Genomic DNA, 21,214 nt, shown 5'->3' with positions numbered 1-21,214 from the left:
AAGTTTACTTGTTACTGTGATATGACGGATCTGCCCTCTCCATGGCAACTGTGCTTGGTAAAATGAATAGCCGGTCCTCACCGTGGGACAGTAATTAAAAAACGTGACCGAGAGCCATATTTGACCTTTTCACTACAGGGGAAACAAGGGGAAGGAGCTTAATGATCATTTCAACAGCTCTTAACACAATGCCATAATCCATTGTACAATAAAGCCTTCTCTGCTTCTGGGAAGGGGCATCAATCAAAACAAATGAGCCGCTCTTATACCCACCTGTGTCCTAGTGGGGCTGCAACGAAAGCCTAGTCAGCCAGAAACACCTCACATGTAGTCCTTCATTAATCCCTCATACATGGGAGATTATTCAACCAGTTGTCAAATTGGTTTATGTCAAATGGTGACGTGAACATAAAGACTATGAAACGTTGCTTGTCATCAGTATCTGATAACCCATGGGTGAACTTATTATGAGGGCTTTAATGGCCACTATTGTGTCAAACAACTTTCCTCTATTTGATACATGCATCAGTAACCCTTTCTTCCTCTACATACTGACTAGACTCTACATGCAGCCTGTCAGCTTCTCTTTATGGTACCCTCACCCAAAGCTATACAGCCATCGGGGCCAACCTCTGGCAGTGGTCCTCCAGCACATGCAGACCCAAAAGCAGCTGTCTTACCTTGCCCCCACCAAGTAGCTACGCTTGTGGTGGTTAGCTCTCGTTTGCAGCCTCAGGTAGGGTTCTGCACCAGTAACAATAAAGATGTCAGGATTCTCCTTCTGGCATCTCTTAGTAGAGGGATGTGGCCGTGAAATGCATAAAGTAAGATCCTGACACGTATTGTAGCCCAGTATTCTTCCAACCACATTCTAACTACCCCCACATGTTCAGAAATGTGCAGCCACATGTGTCTTTAAGGTGATTATAGCAAGGACTATACTAATAGAAATACACAGTGATCCTTCATGAACTAGCCTCATAAGAAGCCTGGAAGATTTAGCCAGTACACTGAAATAGACAAGTAGTAATAGAACTGGTTACCAAAGCAGATGCTGCCAAGCAGACAAAAATCATGGTATAACAACTCACACAGGCAGCTTGTAGAGCCAGAGGATGAGAGGAGGCAGAGTCTGTAAACTTGAGCAGATCAGCAGTGCTGTGGCTGACAGCAAAGACAGTAGTCTGTAATGATAGCCCAGCCCACTTCCTGAAGTGAGTCTGTAACGATGGGCCCTGCATTACTTCCATTTGGATGTCTCTGTTACTAGAGACAAATTGACCTAACAACCAGCAGTGAACAGCAAATTTAATGAAAGGGAGAACCCTAGTGGCTAAAACTTTACATATATTTTTTGGTATAAAAACAGCAACATTTTTAATAGAAGTAAATTAAATTTTAACCCCTTAAGGACCGGGCCTGAAATGGCCTTAAGGACCAAGGCAAATTTTATGAATATTACCTGTGTCACTTTATTAATTAATAACTTGGCAAAGCTTTAACCTATCCTGCTGATTCTGAGACTGTTTTCTCATGACATATTGTATTTTACATTTCTGGTAAATTGGAGTCAATACTTACAACGAATCTTTATGAAAAAAACAAAAGATGTGAAAAACTGCATTTTTCCAACTTTGAAACTTTTCTGCTTGTACAGAAGATGGTTATGCCACATAACTTATTAAATAGCATTAGCAATATGTCTACTGTATGTTGGCAGCATTTAATAAACTTGCTTTCATTTTTTTAGACAATAGGAAGCTTAAAACATTAGCAGCAATTTTCGAAATTTTCACAAAAATTTCAAAATCAGGTTTTTTTAGCGACCTGTTCAGGTTTAGGCTATGTTCACACTGCGTACGAGTCCGGCCGCATTTCGTACGCTGCCGTACGTGTGCGGCTGAAACTACGGGCTTGGGAAAAATAGACATGCGGCCGGATGCGTACAAACCGCGAACATACGCCCGTAGTACAGTTATGCTTCCCTAGCTTGTTTCGAAGCGATCTGAGGCAGGTCATTTATTTGGAAATCTTCGCCCAGCCCCGTAACCCACACAGAACCTTTTTGATCGAAAAATCAAGTTCAATTTGGCTGAAATAAGTACTTCGTACGGGACCACATGGAAATCCACGGCCGTAAGTTTCAACGTTTCCGTTCTCAAACAATGGTCTTGTTCATTTTTCACGGCGCCGTATACGATCCGGCCGTAAGCTCATATGTAGTGTGCACTGTGCGGGCTTATATCATATACTTTCAAGCGAACGCATCAACCTCAAAACTACATGCGTATATTCACGGTTCGCACTACGGCCGGAAACATACGCAGTGTGAACATAGCCTAAAAGTTTATTTGAGGGGACTATATGTAAGAAAGCTGAACAAAGCACCCCATTTCAGAAACTGTACCCTCCCAAACTGTGCAAAAGCACATCCAGAAAGTTTTTTAAAGCTTTAGGTGAGTCACAGAAATAAAAGTTAAGTGTGTAAGGAAATTGAAAATTTTCTGTGCAGAAATTTTATTGTAATCCAATATATTTCAGAATTATAAACCTATTACCAGAGAAATTCACCCCAATATTTATTGCCCTGTTTCTACAGTTTATAGAAATACCCCATATGTGGCCCTATTGCGCTATTTGACGCAACCACAAGCCTCAGATATAAAGGAGCGCCTAGTGAATTTCAACGCCTCCGTCATATTTGGTCATTTTTGACTGTACCACTTCAGGTTGGCAGAGGCTCTGGGGTGCCAAAACATAAAAAACACCCCTAAAGGTACACCATTTAGAAAACTACACCCCTCAAGGAATGCAACAAGGGGTGCGGTGAGCATTTGAACCCCACAGGTGTTTTACAGATTTTCAGAACAATGTGGTGTGAAAAAGGAAAATCTTAATTTTTTACACTAAAACGTTCTACCTTTTAATTTTTAATTTTTACAAGGGGTAAAAGAAAAAAAAAACATAAAGGGTGTAGCGCAGTTTCTCCCGAGTACAGAAATACCCCACATGTGGACATAAAGTGCCAAGCGGGCGCAGGACGAGCCTCTAAAGGGAAGGAGCGCCAACTGGCTTTTGGAAGCTGGATTTCACTGGAATGGATTTCAAGGGCCATGTCGCATTTACAAAACCCCCATACAGCCAAGACAGTGAAAACCCCCACAAGTGACCGCATTCTGGAAACTACACCCCTCAAGGAATCTAACAAGGGGTGCAGTGAGCATATGGACCCCACTGGTGACAGGCACAAATGTGGCACAATGTGACGTGAAAGTGAAATTTTTTTTCACTTTCACAGCACAAATGTGCCCGTTATTAAGGTGTCCATATCTTCACTGCACCCCTTGTTAGATTCCTTAAGAGGGTTTAGTTTCCAGAATGGGGTCACTTGTGGGGGGTTTTCACTGTTTTGGCAGCATGAGGGCTCTGTAAATACGACATGGTATTCATCATCCATTCTAGCCAAATCAAGCCTCCAAAACCAAAATGGCGCTCCTTCCCTTCGGAAGCGTGCCCACTAGTCACTACTATGCTCACTACATTACTTGTGGGGGGTAGTTTCCATAATGGGGCCACTTGTTGGGGGTTTCAACTGTCTTGGCAACACAAGGGCCTTTTAAATGCAATATAGGCCACGAAATCCATTCCAGTCAAATCCAGCCTCCAAAAGCTAAATGGCGCTCCTTCCCTTTGGAGTATCGTCTTGCAGCCACATGGCACCTTATGTCCACATGTGGGGTATTTCCGTACTCAGGGGAAATTGCTCTACACGTTTTGTTTTTTCTCTTTTAACCCCTTGCACAAATGAAAAATGTTAAGACTAGATCAATGATGTGTAAAAATTAAATTTTTTACACTTAAACATTGGTTTAGCCATGAATTTTTCATTTTCACAAGGGTTTAAAAGAGAAAAAAAAAAAAAAACGTGTATAGCAGTTTCTCCCGAGTGCGGAAATACCCCACATGTGGACACAAAGTGCGATGCGGCCCCAAGACGAGCCTCCAAAGGGAAAGAGCGCCATTTGGCTTTTGGAGGCTGAATTTGGCTGCAATGCATTTCAAGGGCCATGTCGCATTTACAAAGCCCCTGTGCTGCCAGGACAGTGGAAACCCCCCACAAGTGACCCCATTCTGGAAACTCAACCCCTCAAGGAATCTAACAAGGGGTGCAGTGAGCATATGGACCCCACTGGTGACGGGCACAAATGTAGAACATGTGCTGTGAAAATGAAAAATACAATTTTTTTCATTTTCACGGCACAAATGTGCCCATGAACAAGGGATCCATATCCCGGCTGCCCCCCTTGTTAGATTCCCTTAGAGGGTAGTTTCCAGAATAGGGTGACTTGTGTGTGTGTGTGTGTGGGGGGGGGGGGGGCGTCACTGTCTAAGCAGCACAGGGGCTTTGTAAATGCAACATGGCATCCTCTAATGAGAATGGCGGCCATGCCTATTTAGTTGGGGAAAAGGGACAATTTTAATTTATTTGGGGTATTAAGCCAATTATTAGTTTATAAGGTTGAAAAGGACAGGAGTCCATCAAATTCAACCTGTGTTAATCCAGAGGAAGGCAAAAAAACCCTCGTGAGGCAGATGACAGTAGCCTCATCACAGGGGAAAATTCCTTCCTGACTCCAAAATGGCAATCAGAATAATCCCCGGATCAACGTGACCCCTGAAATAGGAATAATAAAGAGGGGAGTGTACCCTTGTCGAAGGGGGAGGGTACCCTTGTTGAAACTGTACCATACTGTAAAGTATTTTATGTAATATTATATATAATATCCCCACTCTAGTAATGCCGAATTGTTGGGTTATTTTACTAGGCCCATATGCAGCAGGAGCCCCCAAATTTTTTTCATTTCCACTGCATCAACAGGGGTCCACACCATGGGCCTAGCAAAAGAAGAGGAGGGTTTGTTTGCGCCACCATCAAATTTATAAGGTCATCAAAGAAATAGAGCTTGAAAAAGTCTATTTCCGTGAAGCCTGAGGGGTCAATTTGGATTCCTGTTCGTGCTACAAAGCCAGGAATCTGGGGCTCATAATTTTGAGGGGCTGGGGTCCAGATGGGTTCACCTGTCTCGTGGGCGGGATGGGGTCACCTGTCTGGTGGCCAGAGGTCGATATGGGATGACGTGTCTGGGGGGCGGGGGGCGAGATGGGATGACGTGTCTGGGGGAAGCCCTAGGCATCCTCCTGGGATGCCTACGTGAATATGCATCATCACTGGATGATGATGATGAAGATGAATGGAGGAAAGAAGAATGCCCACATTCATCCTCAATAGCTGTTTCGGTGTCGAAGGCAATAAGAGCGTATGCCTCCTCCGCCAAAAAAACCCTGTGGGCCATTTTTATATGGGGATTGGTATATGGGGTATGTAAATGTCTATTGTAGTATAATGGTGTAGAGTAAAACTTTATTAGTGTAGTGTAATGTAGTTTTTGTTACGTGTTTTTCAACAGTAAGAAAAAAAAACTACTGCAAAAAAGGAGTTGCTGATAAATGCCGCACTTATGTGCAGTACTTATCAGCGGACAGTGGCGGTAGGATATGGGGGGAATTTTTTTTATTTTTTTTTAACCAGGAGTGGGAAAAACCGCCTACACCAAAATGGAGGAGTTGCTGATTAGCGCACTGATCAGCACTCAACGGCAAATAGGGCGTTGAGAAAAAAACCTACTACTACTGATCCCCACTAGGGGGAAGTAGCACGGACCTGGACGGAAACAGCCGAAGATAGATAACGGGGAGCCAAAGAGCCGAAGATAAATGACGGGGATCAAGAGGATGACGGGGGACACTGTGCAGCTCCAGGATCTTCGCTCCAGACGCCTGGATCAGGTGAGTATGATGCACCTACACCACACACACCACACAAAAAAAAACATTTATTTTTCACATAGATCACCGTCTCGGCGAACGGGGCAGTGGCACCATGGCCACTTTTACTACAAACACTGATGGCGATTGGCTGTTTTTAGCTGTAATTGGCTGGTCTGAATTGACCAGCCAATTACAGCGATCATCGGCACCCGTGCCAACAAGCAGAGATGGCCTGCTATCAGTTATAGCAGCAATCTTTACCCAATCGCTGTGTGTGTATACACAGCGATCGGGTAAACTGCGAGCGTAAATGTACGCCCGTTTGCGTTAACCCCTTGAGGACCCAGCCCAAAATGACCCAGTGGACCAGGCCAAATTTTGTGATTTTGACCTGTTTCACTTTATCCATTAATAATGTCTAGATGCTTTTACATATCCTAATGATTCTGAGACTGTTTTCTCGTGACATATTCTACTTTAAATTACTGGTAAATTTGAGTGGATATTTATAGCGAATACTTATGAAAAATCACAAAATAATGTGAAAAATTGTGAAAATTTTCATTTTTCTAACTTTGAAATATTCTGCCTGTAAGGAAAATAGTTATACCACATAAATTAGACACTAAATAACATTAGCAATATGTCTACTTTATGTTGGCAGCATTTTTTAAACTTGCTTTCAATTTTTTAAAACACTGGAAAGCTTAAAAGTTTAGCAACAATTTTCCAGATTTTCGAGAAAATTTCAAAATCAGCTTTTGTTAGGGACCAGTTGAGGTTTGAAGTGAATTTAAGGGGATTGTATGTAATAACCCCCCCACAAATCACCCCATTTCAGAAGCTGCACCCCCTAAACTGTTCAAAATCACTCCCAAAAAGTTTTTTAACTCTTTAGTTGAGTCACAGAAATAAAAGCTAAATGTGTAAGAAAATCGAAAATTTCAATTTTCTGTGCACAAATTATATTGTAATCCAATTTCTCTCATAGTAGAAAACCTATTACCAGAGAAATGCACCATAAAATGTATTGCCCTGTTTCTGCAGTTTAGAGAAATACCCCATATGTGGACATAAACTGCCAAGTGGGCGCTAGGAGAGCCTCCAAAGGGAAGGAGCGCCGTTTGGATTTTGGAAGCTGGATTTGGCCAGATTGGAGGACGGAGGCCATGTTGCCTTTACAAAGGCCCAGTGCTGCCAAAACAGTAGAAACCCCCCACAAGTGACACCATTATGGAAACTACACCCCTCAAGGAACGTAACAAGGGGTGTAGTGAGCATATAGACCCTATTGGTGGCAGGCACAATCTGCTAAGAAAATGAAAAATTACTTTTTTTTGACCAAAAAGTTAGTCTAGCCTCAAATTTTTCATTTTCACAAGTGGTTGAAAAAGAAAAAAACCTGCTAGACATGTAGAGCAATTCCCCCTGAGTACGGAAATACCCCACATGTGGACGTGAAATGCCAAGTGGGCGCTAGGAAAGCCTCCAAAGGGAAGGAGCGCTGTTTGGATTTTGGATGCTGGATTTGGCCAGATTGGAGGACGGAGGCCATGTTGCCTTTACAAAGGCCCAGTGCTGCCAAAACAGTAGAAACCCCCCACAAGTGACACCATTATGGAAACTACACCCCTCAAGGAACGTAACAAGAAGTGTAGTGAGCATATAGACCCTATTGGTGGCAGGCACAATCTGCTAAGAAAATGAAAAATTACTTTTTTTTGACCAAAAAGTTAGTCTAGCCTCACATTTTTCATTTTCACAAGGGGTTAAAAAAGAAAAAAACCTGCTAGACATGTAGAGCAATTCCCCCCGAATACGGAAATACCCCACATGTGGACGTGAAATGCCAAGTGGGCGCTAGGAAAGCCTCCAAAGGGAAGGAGCGCCGTTTGGATTTTGGAAGCTGGATTTGGCCAGATTGGAGGACGGAGGCCATGTTGCCTTTACAAAGGCCCAGTGCTGCCAAAACAGTAGAAACCCCCCACAAGTGACACCATTATGGAAACTACACCCCTCAAGGAACGCAACAAGGGGTATAGTGAGCTTATGGACCCCACTGGTGACCGGTACAAATGTGGAACAATGTGCCGTGAAAATGAAAAATTTTATATTTTTAACTAAAATGTTAGTCTAGCCTCACATTTTTCATTTTCACAAGGGGTTAAAACAGAAAAAAACCTGCTAGACATGTAGAGCAATTCCCCCCGAGTACGGAAATACCCCACATGTGGACGTGAAATGCCAAGTGGGCGCTAGGAAAGCCTCCAAAGGGAAGGAGCGCTGTTTGGATTTTGGAAGCTGGATTTGGCCAGATTGGAGGACGGAGGCCATGTTGCCTTTACAAAGGCCCAGTGCTGCCAAAACAGTAGAAACCCCCCACAAGTGACACCATTATGGAAACTACACCCCTCAAGGAACGCAACAAGGGGTATAGTGAGCTTATGGACCCCACTGGTGACCGGTACAAATGTGGAACAATGTGCCGTGAAAATGAAAAATTTTATATTTTTAACTAAAATGTTAGTCTAGCCTCACATTTTTCATTTTCACAAGGGGTTAAAACAGAAAAAAACCTGCTAGACATGTAGAGCAATTCCCCCCGAGTACGGAAATACCCCACATGTGGACGTGAAATGCCAAGTGGGCGCTAGGAAAGCCTCCAAAGGGAAGGAGCGCCGTTTGGATTTTGGAAGCTGGATTTGGCCAGATTGGAGGACGGAGGCCATGTTGCCTTTACAAAGGCCCAGTGCTGCCAAAACAGTAGAAACCCCCCACAAGTGACACCATTATGGAAACTACACCCCTCAAGGAACGTAACAAGGGGTGTAGTGAGCATATGGACCCTATTGGTGGCAGGCACAATCTGCTAAGAAAATGAAAAATTACTTTTTTTTGACCAAAAAGTTAGTCTAGCCTCAAATTTTTCATTTTCACAAGGGGTTAAAACAGAAAAAAAACTGCTAGACATGTAGAGCAATTCCCCCCGAGTACGGAAATACCCCACATGTGGACGTGAAATGCCAAGTGGGCGCTAGGAAAGCCTCCAAAGGGAAGGAGCGCTGTTTGGATTTTGGAAGCTGGATTTGGCCAGATTGGAGGACGGAGGCCATGTTGCCTTTACAAAGGCCCAGTGCTGCCAAAACAGTAGAAACCCCCCACAAGTGACACCATTATGGAAACTACACCCCTCAAGGAACGCAACAAGGGGTATAGTTAGTATATGGACCCCACTGGTGGCAGGCACAATATGGGACAATGGGTTGTAAAAATTAAAAAATGAATTTTTTCATTTTCACAGCACATTGTTCCACCTATGTGCCTTCCACCAGTGGGGTCCATATGCTCACTACACCCCTTTTTAGATTCCTTGAGGGGTGTACTTTCCATAATGGGGTCACTTGTGGGTATTTTCACTGTTTTGGCAGCACAGGCGCTTTGTAAAGTCAACATGGTGTCCGTCCTTTATTTTCGCCAAATCAAGCTTCCAAAACGGTGCTCCTTCCCTTTGGAGGCTTTCCTTGCGCCCGCTTGGCACTTTAAGTCCACATGTGAGGTATTTCCATACTCGGGGGCAAATTCTCTACATGTTTAGGGGGTATTTTTTTCTTCTAACCCCTTGTGAAAATGAAAGATTCTAAGCTTGACCAACATTTTAGTATAAAAAATTAAATTTTTTAGACTAAAAGGTTGGTCTAGCCTGGAATCTTCCATTTTCTCAAGGGGTTAAAAGTGGGGTGGATGGGGAATGAGCAGAGCAATTTCCGCCGAAGGGGGAAATACCCCACAAGTGGACATACATTACTAAGTGGACACAGGACAAGCCTCCAAAAGGACAGAGTGCCCTCTTGAGGCCGGAAAGGATCATTGAAGCCATGTTAAATTAACAAAGCCCCCAGGTTACCAAGACAGTAGATATGCCCCACAAGTGACCCCATTATGGAAACTACACCCCTCAAGGAATTTAACAAGGGGTGTAGTGAGCATATGGACCCCACTTGTGGGGGGTATCCACTTTGCATATAGGTGTGGAAATGAATTGCTATGTGGGCACAGGACAAGCCTCCAAAAGGACAGAGTGCCCTTTTGAGGCCGGAATGCCCTTTTGAGCCCTCATGCTACACGGACCTCACTGGTGACCGGCACATAGGTAGGGTTAAAAGAGAAAAATAAATTAGACATGCACGGAGTTGGCTGACAGTTGCAGACATTCTCAGGAAAATAAATAGAAAAATGCCCAAGCAAAAGGACGCCATTACAGAAACTACACCACCCAAGAAATGTATTTAGGAGGTGTAGGGTGCAAAAGCATTTCAAAAATTTATTTTCCTGGACTGAATGTGCTGCAGTAGTTGAAAATTAGAAATGCCAATTTTCACACTGCTCAACTGTAAGGCCAGTATGACTCTCCACGTCGGCATTTGATGCCGTCATGGAAAGTCTGCCCTCCACTAAAGGGCCAGTTCACACTGAGTAAACACGGCGTTATTCCGTGGCGGACCTCTCCGCCGTGCTCAGTGTGCTGCTGTAAGTGATTGAGAGGGTGCTCGCTGGTCCGCTCCCTGTCCTCTCCGCTCAAACTAGCGTGCGTCCTCTCATTCACTTACAGCAGCACACTGAGCACAGTGGGATTTACACCGTGTTTACTCATTGTGAACTGGCCCTAAGGGTGCGTTCACACCGAGCAAAAACGTTGGAATTCCACCTGCCCCAGTGTAAACCAGTGTGTCTATGGGAGGGCTTGCACGCCTCCGCTCAAAGAACTGACATGTAAATTCTTTGAGCGGAGACGCGCGAGCCCTCCCATACTAACACTGTTTGAGACTGAGACAAGTGGAGCTCTGCTTTGGAATTCCCCCGATTTTGCTCAATGTGATCATGCCCTAATTATGCCGTGTATGTTCCTTCTAGAAAAAAAAAATCTAAATCTGGCTCTAATTATAAGCCTGCAAATACAATGGGCCTTGGGAGCCCATGTGTATTTGAGGTCTAAATTAGGAGATAGGCACGGCATTGGCTGACAGTTGAAACATAGAAGCTCAACTGTCAGGCCAGTATGACTTTCCACATCGGCATGTGATGCCGACATGGAAAGTCTGCCCTCCACTAATTATGCCGTGTATGGGTCTATTTACACAGAAAGATTATCTGACAGATTATGTGCCAAAGATTTGAAGCCAAAGCCAGGAATGGATTTGAAAGTGGAGAAATCTCAGACTTTCCTTTACGACCTGATCTCTGTTTATAGTCTGTTTCCAAAGCTGGATAAGAGATCAGGTCATAAAGGAAAGCCTGAGATTTCTCCTCTTTCAAATCCATTCCTGGCGTTGGCTTCAAATCTTTGGCAGATAATCTTTCCGTGTAAATGGACCCTATGTACCCTATATAAAAATAAAATAAAATAAAAATAAACCCTACATGTGGCCAGTAGAGATGAGCGAACTGTTCGGACTTTTGGTCCGATGGCATCGGCGCTCTCTCGTAATGCCTGTGTTCCTGGCTGCATATTTGCGCTCCCGGGAATATGTGGCCAGTATATTCCAGGGAATCCATGTTGAATTCCCTGGAATATCCTGCCCGCATATTCGCGGGAGCGCAACTATGCAGCCGGGATCACAGGCATTACGAGAGAGCGACCAAAAGTCCAACGGTCCGCTCATCTCTAGTGACCAGTGACCAGAAGTAGAAAGGACAAATTTGGGAATTTTGAAGATTGGCAATTAATACTCCATGGACGTATGGTACGTCTTGAAGCATTCTTTTATACAGAGGCCAGGTTTATCAGGACATGTATCACACTGAAAACACGTGTCCTTTCTAAACCCCCTTTTGTAGCACACGCGACACCTTTTCTGGCTTTTGCCCTTCTTGCCAGTGTGAGGGACTTCGCCAGGAAAGTGCTGCCCTGGCACGATACGGGGACCTCCAGTTGCAGCTGCAGAAGTACTAGGCCCTCCTCCTTCTCCTCCACAAAAAATCAGGGCCTTGACAACTGCCTCCTGAAACTGGAGGTATTTCCCAGGGTGGCCGGCACAACGGTAAAGTACAAACGCGTTGTACATTGCCGTTTGGACCATGTGCACGGCTAACTTTTTGTACCAGATGTTTGTTTTCCGCAGAGCACTATATGGCTTTAGGACTTGATCTGAAAGATCAACTCCTCCCATATACCGATTGTAGTCCAAAATACAATCGGGTTTGAGTGCTACTGCGGTGGTACCGCGGACAGGGACAGGGGTCGTGCCAGGACCATGGATAGTAGTCAAAATAAGGACATCGCGTTTGTCCTTATATTTGACTAATACCAGGTTGTCGCTACAATGGGCCTTGAAGACACCCCGTCGCAGTACTTCTGCCACAGGAGATCTTGGGAGGCCTCTCTGATTTTTCCTCACAGTGCCGCAAGCTACAGTAGCTCGGGTACTGAGGGATTTGAAAAGAGGGAGACTGGTATAAAAGTTATCCACGTAGAGGTGGTAACCTTTATCCAGTAGTGGGAACATCAGTTCCCACACAAGCTTCCCACTAACTCCCAGAGTGGGGGGACATTCTGGAGGTTGGATGTGGGTGTCCCTCCCTTCATAAACTCTAAATCTGTGAGTGTACCCTGAGGTACTCTCACAGAGTTTGTAGAGTTTGATGCCGTACCTTGCCCTCTTACTTGGAAGGTACTGGCGAAATTGGACTCTCCCCTTGAAGCTGACAAGGGATTCGTCAATGGAGATATATTTCCCTGGGATATATACCTCCGAAAATTTGGCCGCAAGATGATCAATGACCGGCCTAATTTTGTATAGGCGGTCGTAAGAGGGATCATCTCGGGGGGGGCACCTTGCATTATCGTTGTAATGCAGGAATTTGAGGATGGCCTCAAAGCGATGCCTTGTCATGGCCATCCGGTGTATTGGAGTGTTATATAAAATATCCACACTCCAATACTGCCTAATTCGGGGTTTTTTAACTAGCCCCATGTGCAGCAGAAGACCCCAAAACGTGGTCATTTCTGCTGCATCAACTGGGGTCCAGCTGTGGGATCCCGAAAAAAAAGAGGAGACGGGGTGCTGAGCCAGAAACTGCTGGGCGTACAAATTAGTTTGCACGACCATCAGACTTATCAGTTCATCACTGAAAAAGAGCTTAAAAAAGTCTATTTCAGTGAAGCCTGAGGGGTCAAATTGGATTCCCGATTGTCCCACAAAATCGGGAATCTGTGGCTCAAAATTGGGGGGGACTGGGGTCCAGATGGGCTCACTTGTATGGGGGGCTGGGGTGGAGATGGGGTCACTGGGGTGGAGATCGGGGGAGGCTGCCCGAGGCGTTCGCCTTGGACGCCTTCGGCGCCTTGGGGGTTCATCATCGCTACATGATGAAGAGGAGGAGGAGGAGGTCGAAACGAGGAAAGTAGGATCTTCCTCTTCTCCCTCACTGGCTGTATCGGTGTCAGAGGCAATAAGAGCATATGCCTCTTCAGCCGAATACACACGATGGGACATTTTTGTAAGATTTAGATATGGGGGGTTATGTAAATCAGTAAAATTTATTTATGTGTAGTGTGTGTGTTTTTTACACTTACACTTTTCAAGGGAAAAAAAAACTGTGCCCACTTGTTGCTGATCAGTGAATAGTCACTGATCAGAACAAGAGAGACAGGGGGGATGGCAGAGGGGTGGGCAGGTGAGGGGGTGGGTGGCGGAGGAACTGTCTGAGTGGGCAAAGAGAGTCAGGGGGGAGAAGCTGGCACAGGGGTGGGCAGGTGAGGTGGCCAGGTGAGGGGGAGGGTGGCAGAGGAACGGTCTGAGTGGGCAAAGTGACTCAGGGGGGAGAGGCTGGTACAGGGGTGGGTCGGTGAGGTGGGCAGGTGAGGTCTGAGGGGGCAAAGAGAGGCAGAGGGACTGGGCAGCACGGACGCAAAAAAAGGGGGAAAAAAGTATTTGTTAGAGAAAAAAAGGGGCACACTTGTTGCTGATCAGTGATTAGTCACTGATCAGAACAAGAGAAACGGGGCGGTGGGTGGGGGTTGGAGGAACAAAGAGGCAAGGGTGGAGGATGGCACAGGGGTGGGCAGGTGAGGTGGGGGGGAACTGTCTGAGGAGGCAAAGAGGGGCAGAGAGGATGGCACAGGGGTGGGCAGGTGGAGGATGGCACAGGGGTGGGCAGGTGGAGGATGGCACAGGGGTGGGCAGGTGAGGCTGGTGGAGGAACGGTCTGAGGGGTCAAAAAGAGGCAGGGGGAGGCTGGCACAGGGGTGGGAAAGTGAGGTGGGCAGATGAGGGGGCGGTGCGGAGGAACGGTCTGAGGGGGGCAAAGAGAGGCAGGGGGACCGCTAGCAGCACAGAGGATGCTGCTAGCAGGATCTCCCTGCACACACTATGCCACCGACGGATGCGACAGCACGGGCAGCACGGAGTGGCGCAGGGGAAAACAAAAAAAAAAAAACTTGTGCCCACTTGTTGCTGATCAGTGATGAGTCACTGATCAGAACAAGAGAGACAGGAGCAGCAGCAGCAGTAGAACTACTGCTGCTGCACAGTCACAAATTTCAGGAGATCAGCCAGGCAGCACACAGTGGGCACTGCTGGCTGATCACCCTGCACTATGCCACCAACGAGGCTGGCACAGATGGGGGGGGAGCACAAGAACAGTGGGAGGGCACAGGGGAGAAGGAGAGGATGACAGGGGGGGAGAAGAGGATGACAGGGGGGGGAGAAGAGGAGGAAGACAAGGGGGAGAAGAGGAGGAAGACAGAGGAGGAAGGGGGGCAGTAGCTGATGGGAAGAGGGGGGGAAGATGGCACAGGGGGGAATGGGACAGGGGGGCAGATGGCACAGCGGCGGATCTCACAGGGGGGCGGATGGCACAGGGGCGGATCTCACAGGGGGGCGGATGGCACAGGGGCGGATCTCACAGGGGGGCGGATGGCACAGGGGAGTGATGGCACAGGGGGGCGATGGCACAGGGGGGGGGGCGATGGCACAGGGGGGGGGGCGATGACGGGGCACAACGGGGCAGCAGCGGGCAACTCACAAACACCCTCTCTGCTCGGCGATCCTGACGAAAAGGAGGGCGAGCAGGGAGGGATCAATATTTTGAAACGCCCGCCTCGCCCGTGATTGGCCAGTTACTGGCAAACGGCCAATCCGGGTGATCGGGGGGCGGGGGTCACGTGGTACACGCGGGGGTCACGTGGTCCGGCATAACCGTGATTGGTGCTGTCTCTGAGCACCAATCACGGTGTTCTAACGTCATACCGGCCCACAATGCACCGGTATTGCTGTGATTGGCTGCCCTTAATTGGCCAGCCAATCACAGCGATCGTGATGGCGTGGGGGACGCGATTCCGCGGCTGCAGGTGAGTAAAAGGTCGCTGCTGAAAGGATCAGCAGCGATCTTTACTTTATATGTTTTTATTAACCCCCTGCAGCGCGGAATGCCCATGACGTAACGTTACGTCATGGGTCGTCTGGGGACAGACTTCCATGACGTAACGTTACGTCCAGGGTCGTCTAGGGGTTAAGGCAAAAGCTGCGGGGGTAGTTAAGGGGTTAAATACTGCTCTTGTATACTATTGAATGAACACAAGTTAATGACTATTTAGACGAAAGGTCATTTTCCCTGTAGTTTATTTCTGGTAAAAGGGTGCTGTTTAGATGTTTTGCTGTGTAGATTCCTGTGAGCAGTGAGCTTTATCTAGGAGTGTCTTCAGGTAGACAAAATGTATACCTTATGGTTGACTGGGGGTAGGTATGTTTTGGCAAAAAAAAAAATAAAAAATAAATATATATATATATATATATATATATATATATATATATATATACACACACACGCACACTGGGTTCCAAATTATTATGCAAATAATATTTTCTCATATTTTCCAAAATTACCAATATTATGAATGAGCTGTCAGCTTCTGATCATGTGCTGTAATGTATTATAGAGCCACCTGTAAAGTGAAAGTGAAGCACATACACAAATAAATAATTCCACAAATAAATAAATAAAATAAATATAACATTAAAATAAATATAAATAAATAAATATACACATTTCCCATTCCCCTTTATAAATGAGACATATATTTGGTATCGCCGCGACCGTAATGACCCCATCTATTAACCCGTTACATTAATTAACCCGCCGATTAACACAAAAAAATGAATAAAAAATAATTAAAATTAAAATTTTTTGTTAATTCCGCCCCCCCAAAAATATAGATAAAAGCTATCAAAACTTCACATGTACCCAAAAGGTGTACCACTAAAAACGTCAGCTTATGCCGCAAATAAAAAGCCCTCACATAACTCCATTGACGAAAAAATTTAAATATTACTTACAATATATACTCCTAATAGTGTATAACGAGTACTTTCCGTGTACGCGGGTCTCGAGAGAATTGGGCACAGGAGCCCTTCCGACATGGCCTCAATAGTTTGCTGTGCGTATGCCTGCCTGCGTTCCACCCGCGGGCTTGCGTTCCAGTGACGTAGGCCGGGAGGAAGTCGCGTGATTCCTTGCCCCTCCTGTGACCTGCGTCGCTGCCCGGAAGGAATCCTTATCCACATCATAAATAACGCGAGATACAGGAGTTAGACACGCCCCTTGAGAAAGCGATCTTACGCGAAATGTGCGTCGGGGTACAGACGCCAGACTCCACTATGGGTTAGGGATATTTACATTTTACATCTTAGATAGACATGTTATGCAAGTCTGCGTTCAGCAGCCCTGAGGCCATGTGGATACACTGCATGTGCTGATACTTATGTTCTGTAAACGCTTGCCCATATTTGATTATGTGATTATATGACCTTAATACTGTGGTTTCTGTCTGTCTTTGCTGGATCCTTTTTGCACTATATGCATTATATGTTATGAGATTTTTAATCGTGTTAATAAAATTATGTAATTTTTAAATGCATAGCCTTGTTTTGTGTAATTGCTCTTACAATATGCAAGACACAAACAGTTTTTATAGTATAAATGCCATAAACTATAACAAAAGCTATATTAAGTGGATATCACTGTAATCGTACCAACCTGACGAATAACAATAACATGTCATATGTAACGTATAGTAAACGGCTTACAAAAAATGGTGAAAAACTGCTGCTGAATTGTTTTTTATTCATACCACCTCATAAAAAATGGTGGTATGAATGGTACCGATGGAAACGTCAACTCGTCTTACACCAATATTTTGGCACCCCAAGGCCTTTGTGAAATGGTATAATGGCTAAAAGAAAAACCCTGAAATAAAAAAAGGCCCCAAAACTCACCAGGTCTTTGTCATGTCTGCGGCCTGTGGTTGAGTCAGGTGACGCACTGCGGCCGCATATGGGGGGTTTCCTAGAAACAATGGAATAAGGGGAATAAATAGTGGTATTTCTCAGTTAGTATTTGCTGTGTAAGAGGAATAAGTAATTAAAATAGAATATCTGCCAAAATAATGAAAATTTTAAATTTCCCCTCCAACTTGCTTAAATTTCTGCAAAACACCTAAAGGGTTATGAAATGTTACTATGAATACTTTGAGGGGTGCAGTTTTTACAGTGGAGAGATTTATGTGGGTGACTAACATACAGGCCCCACAAATACACTTCAGAACTGAACTGGTCCCTAATAAAATCAGAGCTGAAAATTTGAAAAATCACTGCAAAATATTAAAGCCCTCTAACATCCTAACAAGTAAAAGGATGTTCACCAAATGACGTCACCATAAAGCAAACATGTTGTAGATGTTGCATCAGTAATTACTTCATGTGGCATGACTATCTTTCTTAGGAAAACAGAGTTTTGAAATAAAGAAATGTAAATTTTTAAATTTGTAGCGCAAATGTTGTGGTTTTTACAAAAAACTACTGAGGGTATCAACCAAAGTATACCACAAACATAAAGAGGAATATGTCATGAAAAAAGAGTCTCAGAATAACTGCGATAGTTAAAAGCATCGGAGAGTTATTACTACATATAGAGACACAGGTCAGATTTGAAAAATAGGCCCCGGGCATTAAGGCCAAAACAGGCTGAAGAGGCAAGGGGTTAAAATTCTTGCATTTGCTCCTGAATCTCCTATACTTGATTATCTCCATCAGACCCCAAGAGTTGAATGGAGTTCTCGGTTCAGACTAGGGGGCACAGGACCCCCACTCTCATGAACAGTGTGGTCCCAGCAGTAAGTGAACCCCCCTACACAACACCACACACATAACACTTATCAGTGTTTTTCGGTTGTTTGTGTGGCACCCCTTTAAGATTTTGGGCATTGCAGGCCCCATGATTCTAGTAATTAGAATAACAGGACTGATCTTTCCTGAGATCACATTTTGTGGGGCTTTACCTGCAGTCCTGTGTAAAAACACACATCTTGGCATATCATCGGGATGTGTCAGAGGGCATCTTTAGAAAATTACTGTGCAATCCTAAATGAAATATGAACCTTTAAGGCATTTTGCTATAGAAGAACTGTGCCACAAAGCAGCTTAACTAAAATAACTGTACAGTGTTACATAAAAGCACTGCAGAAACTAATTCCTCTATGTATTTATATCCAACCCTGCAGGAAACAGTAAAGATCTAGTAATGGCTTAGCGACTGTAAAATGTATTCACGACATCTCAAGAGAGAGGAAAAATGACAACAACAATTCCCTTCTCCAATCCATTTTGCTGCACAATGTGTGGGCTTACAAGAGTCAAATCCAAAAATCCCTTAAAATGAAATAATTCTACTGTTCAGGAATAAAAAAAATGCATTACATTTGGAAAAACAAAACCTATGGAAATGGATGATACAGGCACCATACTGATTGTATTGTGCCTGTATGTCACTCAAATAGACTGAGACGCCAGAAAGTGGCACCCGTTATGCTGACACTGCTCCTGGTGAACTCAGTAAGATTGTATTGTTAACACACCCCTTAGACCGCTTTCACACTAATGTTATATATATGCCTCTTTGTGTATTAACATCACAAGTCCCAGCCTGAGTCTGAAACGCAGAGAGATTTTATATTATTAAATGGGTTATCCGGTGAAAATCTTTTTCTTCCAAATTAACTGGTTTCAGAAACTTATATAAATTTGTAATTTACTTCTATTTAAAAATCCCAAGTCTTCCAATACTTATCAGCTACTGTATGCCCTTCAAGAAGCAGTAGCAAATCCCCATAGAGAACCTTTTCCTGCTCTAAACAGTTCCTGTCTTGTACAGGGATGTCAGCAGAGAGCACTGTGCCAGACTGAAAAGAAAACAACATTTCCTGCAGGACATACAGCAGCTCTTAAAGCGACTCTATACCCACAATCTGACCCCCCCCCCCCCCCCCAAACCACTTGCACCTTATTATAGCTGCTTTTAATCCAAGATCTGTCCTGGGGTCCATGTGGCAGGTGATGCAGTTATTATCCTACAAAACAACTTTTAAACTTGCAGCCCCGTGCCCAACGGCCAGGGCTTAGAGTATCTGTGCCCTAACCTTGCGCCACCCCTCCGTCCCTCCTTCCCACCCTCTTCATCATTAGGAATGCTTTCTGAACATTGCACAGGTGCCTTAACGATCCAGCCCATGTGCCGGGCTGACACAGGTGGGGAATTGGAGACAATCTGCCTGGAGCATTCCTAATGATGTAGAGGGTGGGGAGGGGGGACAGAGAGGTTGTGCCAGCCTAATGCATACACACAATCTAGGCCACGGCCGTTGGGCACGAGGCTGCAAGTTTTAAAGTTGTTTTTTAGGACAGTAACTGTATCACCTGCCAAACAGACCCCAGGACAGATCTTGGATTAAAAGCAGCTATCCGAAGGTACAAGCGGTTTGGGGGGGTCAAATTGTGGGTACAGAGTCGCTTTAAGTATGGGACGACTTGACATTTTTAAATAGAAGTTAATTACAAATCTATATATCTTTCTGAAACCAGTTGATTTGAAAAAAAAAAAAAAAAGGTTTTTGCTGGAGTACCCCTTTAAGGCTTGTCTGGGATGAGTAAAAAAAATAATAGCTGCCTAGGTAAAACCTATCCCCATTCAAGTGAAAGGGACTTAGATACAATACTAGTTACAGCCCACTGACAACTGTGGCACTGCATCCGGAAATAACAGTTTTTATAACGCTGGAAACACATTTAATAATTGTGCATTGCATAGGTCTGCAGTGACAGATATCTATTACTTCTCATAGTTGAAGGTTAGCTACATTTGCATCCTTTCTACAGTAGGCCAAAAAAACGGGACTTTGGGTTTAAATATTGTGCCTCTTCATGTATTGGGAAAATGGGAGAGTTATGTTATTGTTGACAGTAATATAAAAGTAAAATATAGTTGTCATTTTGAAGAAAAAATACTGCGATATTTTCAATGTAACAATGTGCTCTATTGAAGTCAATGGAAAATTGGCTGGCAGTGCACACACAGTATGGAATAACATTTGTAATTGATTATGACTATCCGTTATTGATTATCTCCAGTCCTGTCATCTGCTCTTTAGGTGGCCCAATGTTGGTCATGAAACAGAGGTGTCATTAGTTTTCCTGTTTTGTTTCTTTACAGCTATAGTGACTTTTCAGACTAGTTTGTAGGCCGCATTCACACATTGCGGTCAACACATTCTGCTGAAACCACAGCACCATGCTTCTGCCTTATTAGATGTTGCCGAAAATCACAGCAATATCAAGCAGCCATATGGGGGCATGGTGTCGGTCACTGCAGTGTAGGAGCATGGCTTTAGCAACAGCCTAAGAGCCTCCATATTAAACACCGCTGCTTTATGGTAAGCCTTCATCCAACTTGCTAATAATCCTTATGTCTTTGTGTTGCAGATAGGTGACAGAGTGATGGCCTTTGTCAATTACAATGCTTGGGCAGAGGTTGTTTGCACTCCTGCAGAATTTATCTACAAGATCCCAGATGATATGGGTTTTTCAGAAGCAGCTGCTTTCCCAATGAACTTTGTCACAGCCTACATGATGCTATTTGAAGTGGCCAACCTGAGAGAAGGCATGTCGGTACTGGTTCACTCCGCAGGTGGAGGAGTGGTAAGTGCCAAGAATCTTCTGTAACTAAAGCCATGGATGGATAACGGGGAAATGGGGTGTATTGTATGGGGGGCTACATTCTGTGTTATATATTTTCGTTATTTACTACTTGAGCACACATTTGTTAGTAAATTTGGCCCCACCTTATTTATTGAGTTCAGTGATTACTGTGTTTTGTTGGTTGAATGTTCATTGCCCCAACTAGCCAGAATCCTGCTCCACACTGACGAGGGGCAAATACCCCAAAACGGCTGTCTGTGGATGGATGCCTGCCTTGGCAAGCCCTTGTCATGTCGCAATACTCGCACCTTGAGTTAAGCATTGACAAAAAGGGGCCACCCTGTTGTTTCCCTATTTAT

The 21,214-nt window shown here is 44.6% G+C and overlaps 1 protein-coding gene across 2 annotated transcripts in view; it reads left to right on the top strand.

Moving 5' to 3' along the window:
* VAT1L (vesicle amine transport 1 like) overlaps positions 1 to 21,214 on the top strand; it is a 56,538-nt gene that overhangs the window by 15,841 nt on the left and 19,483 nt on the right. For both annotated transcript variants that reach the window (XM_069968495.1, XM_069968496.1), the window contains exon 3: positions 20,640 to 20,855. In XM_069968495.1, the coding sequence (XP_069824596.1) occupies positions 20,640 to 20,855 (216 nt within the window). The remainder of the gene's footprint in view (positions 1 to 20,639; positions 20,856 to 21,214) is intronic.

The sequence above is a fragment of the Dendropsophus ebraccatus genome, chromosome 4 (genome assembly GCF_027789765.1).
Source record: "Dendropsophus ebraccatus isolate aDenEbr1 chromosome 4, aDenEbr1.pat, whole genome shotgun sequence".
Taxonomy (NCBI): domain Eukaryota; kingdom Metazoa; phylum Chordata; class Amphibia; order Anura; family Hylidae; genus Dendropsophus; species Dendropsophus ebraccatus.
This window is presented reverse-complemented; position numbering and strand designations above follow the sequence as displayed.